General features: G+C 60.0%; 1 protein-coding gene across 1 annotated transcript in view; it reads left to right on the top strand.

Annotated features, from left to right (window-relative positions):
* GLIS1 (GLIS family zinc finger 1) overlaps positions 1–4468 on the top strand; it is a 91149-nt gene that overhangs the window by 82595 nt on the left and 4086 nt on the right. Inside the window, exon 11 of the mRNA XM_021707117.1 lies at positions 3706–3884. Coding sequence (XP_021562792.1) covers positions 3706–3884 — 179 coding nt within the window. The remainder of the gene's footprint in view (positions 1–3705; positions 3885–4468) is intronic.

Here is a 4468-nt window from a genome sequence, read left to right as displayed (position 1 = left end):
CGGCCTGGAAACGACAGATGTGTTCATTACCGGCCTGGATGCAGCGGAAATCTGCTTTCCTTGCAAACGAGCAGATGAAGGCCTCACAGCCCACCTGCCTCCTGCCCCTTTTGCTTAGTGCCAGCAGAGACGTGATCAAACCTGCCCGAGGCCTGACCCCAGCACCTTCCCCTTCCCTGCCCTTCCTCTCCGAGGCTGCAGCCTTGGCCTTGGCTTTGGCCTCCCCGTGCTAGAGGCCAGCCTGGCTTCACCTCCAAATCCATGGCCCACTGCACTCACTGGGCTCCTCCTGCCCCGCATCCATCCATTCACTCAGTGTCCAGCACGGGGTCCCTGTGGGCAGGCCCCGGACCCGGTGCTGGGACCTCTGGTGATTCCAGCCCTGAAGAAGCTTACTGTGAGGAGGTGACAGACAGACCCACAGAGACTGGCCACACAGAGGCACGTCCTCTGAGGCACGGAAGGAGAAAAGATGATGGAAGCCTAGAGGAGGGCCCAGTGGGTGGGGCTGGGGGAGGATGTCTGGGAAGGGTTCCTGGAGGAGGTGATGCTAAACCAGACCTCCGAGGGGAGGCTGGAGTGGGATGAGTGGAGCAGGTGGGAGGAAGGAGCAGCAAGGATGAAGGTGGGCGTGGTGAGAGGGTGGTGTGTGCCGGGAAGCACGAACCGTCCTGTGGAGTGGCGAACATGGGGGAGAGGGTGCCGGGGCGGGATCTCAAGGCCTGGGGTGCACCCTGTCCTGAAGGGTACTGGGCGGTGATGTGGTCGGGTTTGGGGATGAGGACCCACGGGGTTGTGGGGGGCAGGAGGGAATGTGGGGTGCAGGACGGTGTCGTGAGCCACGGCCAGTTCAGGGTGGGGAGGAGAAACACTCTGAAGGCAGGTGGCCTAAAACATGTAGGTGCTGGGCAGGGAGAGGAGGGGTGCAGGGACAAGCTGGGGCCGTTCACGGAGCAGGGGCAGACTGTGGCCAAGAGTGTGAGCAGGGAGCCCCGAAGACGCAGCCTGGATGGGGTGCAGAGGGGGACCCTGAAAACCGGGCTCTCCCCAACCTCTCTCTCCTGCGTCGTAAAGGACATCGAATACCCTCCTCCAGGAAGGTGGCGAGGATTTGCTCCGCACGCCTGACGTGGTGCGGGTCACCTGGTGCAGCCTCCGCTGACACCATTCCCGCCCCCGCCCCCTCGCTCAGGCCACCTGCTCACCCCACCCGCCAGCCCCACGACAGCTCCAGCCAAAGGAAAATAAACCGCAGAAGCTGTCCCGGCTCGCCCGTGCACTCCGCCCGCCTCATCCATCACCTGCCTGCCGCCCGCAGAAGTGGCCGTCAGGAATTCCTGCAGCGGGAGGCAGAGTGATGACAAGACGGGACCCCCAGCTGCCCGCCCACCCCTGCCTGCACGCGGGGCCTCGCGTCAACCCCACAGCGAGGCGCCCGGCTCCTCCGGCCGCGGGAGAGAAGGGCCCTCGTGCCTGACACCGGGCCCTGCTTGAATGGGTTTCTTTTTTCATCCCCTGAGGAGACAGCGGGGAAAGGGCCTTCAGCCTCCCCGGCCTGCCAAAGTCAACAGGGAACGGCCACTCGTGGCTCCCCCGTGGTTTGCTGGGACGTTTAAATAGCTTGACAGAATTATCTGATTCACTCAAAAATATGCTAAGAGGGCCTGACTTCATGACCAAATTTATTTACCCTGGCTTGGAGAAGACGCCGCACAGGGTATTTTTTTTCCCAGTCCTGCACGAGGTATGAGGCCCGTGGTCTGCCAGGCCAGTGAGGTTTTATATTAACTTTTATGGGTTCCAATTGAAGCAAAAATATTTAATTTAGGAGTCATTTGCATGACTCAGAGGAGGAGCCGCAGACGATTTCTTCCTTTTAAAGAGCACAGGTGGAGCCGTGTAACCTCAGCCTTCGAGCCGGCTGCAGGGAGAGTTGAGTTCTGTTCAGTTTCACTGGCTGTGAAGGTGGCGAATGTGAATTTATGGCGCGGTTGAGACAGGGAAAACAAACTTTGAAGATGCATGTATTTCCCCCTTCCTATCTGGTTCTTCTTCTGCAGTGCTGCTCATATGGGGGCTTAGTGGCTGAGCGATTCACAAACCCATTTCTTAGTGTTATCAGGGGTTTGCTGTGTGCCAGACTCCAACACTGGGCACTCGGCAACTGAGGGGGTCGGGACCTGGCCCTCCCTGCAGGGGCTCCCTGAGGAGGGGGTCGATGAGAAACCAGGCGAGAGCAGGTCGTGGGTGCCCAGATGGGACAGGGTTGAGGCAGGTGCCACGCAGTAGGCCTGCTGGAAGGAGGGCCACTCTCCTGGCCGTGCCTCGGCCCAGCTCAGCTGGGAAAACAGGTCATGAGGACACATGGCATGTGCACAGCTCCCCATGGCCTGCGGTGCACATAGGTGGACCCCATCCCACTCGATGGCCCTGGGAGACAGGCCTAAGGATTAACTGGCGCTGTGACACTGAGTGTGCAGCACATTTTAACAGGCAGTGCACGAGCCAACAGATCTACCGATCCAATCAAGAAAAGGAAGACTCTCCCTCCTTCTGCAGTGCACACGAACGCTTGAGTGGCTTGAACCTTCCCCTGATCCCAAGAGCCCCTGAGTCCAGCTGATCCCAAAGTCATTTCAGTCTCTGTGAATAGGACCCCAGAGGCTTAGGAAGGCACATGAGCATGGAACCTGGCCCGCCACGACACGCAACCCGGGTGGATGGCTGCATGGGCAGGGCTGGGCTCAGGGAACCTGCACTGCAGCCTTGTTCCAGAACAGGAGCTTCCAGAGCACAGTCTGGGCCTGCCTCCCCTCAGGCTCTGTGTGAATGTAAGTGGTGAGCCCCACATCACAGGAGGTATGCAAGAGGAGGAGAGACGGCCAGGGATGGAGACAGGGAAGGTCCCTCAGAGTACACTGCAGGAAGAAAAAGGCCACCTTGGACATCAGACTGGCCTGCTAGTTTTTCTTCCCTTCATCCTAATAATAACGGAAGTGACTGACAGAGGGGCCAAGAATGTATCAAACATACATACTGCATGCTTTTTCTACATGGCTTTAATTTTGTACTCCCCATAACCCGTGAGGTCAGTGCTGTGTGGCTGGCAGGAACTTGGGCACACCTCTCTGAACCTTAGTTTCCTGATCTGCCACAAGGACACAAGAACGCCTGTCTCACAGGGCCTGGGCCGAGGCAAGGCTCAAGGGATGGTGATGGTTGGTGCCATGGGCTCTTCCAGGGCTCCTCTTCCAGATGGCCAGGGGGGCATGATCAGAGGCAGAGAGCCGGGCACTCGGCAGGGGAGGCTGGTGCTTGGCCCTCAGTGGTGAGCTGCGTGCACAGGTGGTGAGCGAGCAACCCTTTGAAGAGACCAAGGCTCAGAGGCACTAAGCCATGTGCTCGGTCACAGGGCCAGGGAGAGTGGTAGAGGTGGGAACACAGTCCCATCAACTTGAATGGCCGTGCGTCTTCCCCCGTCCTTGCTGGCTGTGAGCCCTGAACACCAGCCTCCAAAGCTTACAAGGCACAGAAAGGTTTGGTTGGAACATAACCAGCCATAAATGCTTCTTCTTCTGTCTGCGCTGTCCTAGGCAGGGCAGGCCAGCTGTTGGGATCCTGTAGCTGGAGGGGGGCCACGCCTCAGGCCCCGCCCCAGGCCCTGCCCCAGGCCCTGCCCGCTGACATCATCTCTGTTTCCCCCAGGTTGGGGCCCGGCCTCCTCTCGCCCATGGTCAGCCCCCTGAAGGGGCTCGGGCCACCGCCACTGCCGCCATCTTCCCAGAGCCATTCTCCGGAGGCCCAGCCCTTCTCCACACTCCCCAGCAAGCCGTCCTACCCTTCCTTCCAGAGCCCTCCGCCCCCACCTCTGCCCAGCCCGCAAGGTAAGCTCTGGTGGTGGCCTGCTCCGTGCAACCCCTGACTCCCACCCAGGGACCCCAGAGGACCAACAAGACACTGGGTCTTCAATGGCTGGGGGCAGGCTGGTGCTCCGAGCACGATGGGCCAGACACTCAGGGCTCTGCTGGGGAAAGCTGGGAGGCGGGACTAAGAGGCCTAGGCAGGGCCAGTCCTGGAGGAAGCTGGAAGTGAGGAAGTTCTGGCAGTGAGGAAGTTCTGGAAGTGAGGAAGAGCTTGCTCGGTGGAGGAGGCAAGAGGGCCGAGGGCCTCCCAGAAGAGCACACAGCAGGGGCCAGCGACTTGGCCTGTGCTTAGGGGAACAGCCAGGGCGGTCTGAGAGTGGGCGGAGCAGGAGGGCTGCTAGTCCCCTCCTCACCTGCCCTCCCCTCCCTGCAGAGTGGAGTTGAGAAAGGGGCCCCAGACTCCTGCTCCTTCTCTGCCCTAGGTCCCTTCTCTGGTTCACACCCACATGCTCAAACAGGACCACAGGGGCCTGAGCAGGGCAGTGAGGGCAGTCCCCTCCCTGCCCTGTGCCTCTTTCCTTTGGGTTTTTTTTTTTTTTTTTTTT

This window comes from Carlito syrichta, unplaced genomic scaffold, assembly GCF_000164805.1.
Source record: "Carlito syrichta isolate Samal-C Ts95f unplaced genomic scaffold, Tarsius_syrichta-2.0.1 Scaffold316384, whole genome shotgun sequence".
Taxonomy (NCBI): Eukaryota; Metazoa; Chordata; class Mammalia; order Primates; family Tarsiidae; genus Carlito; species Carlito syrichta.
Note: the sequence above shows the minus strand (reverse complement) of the source record. Positions and strands in the feature narration are given on the sequence as shown.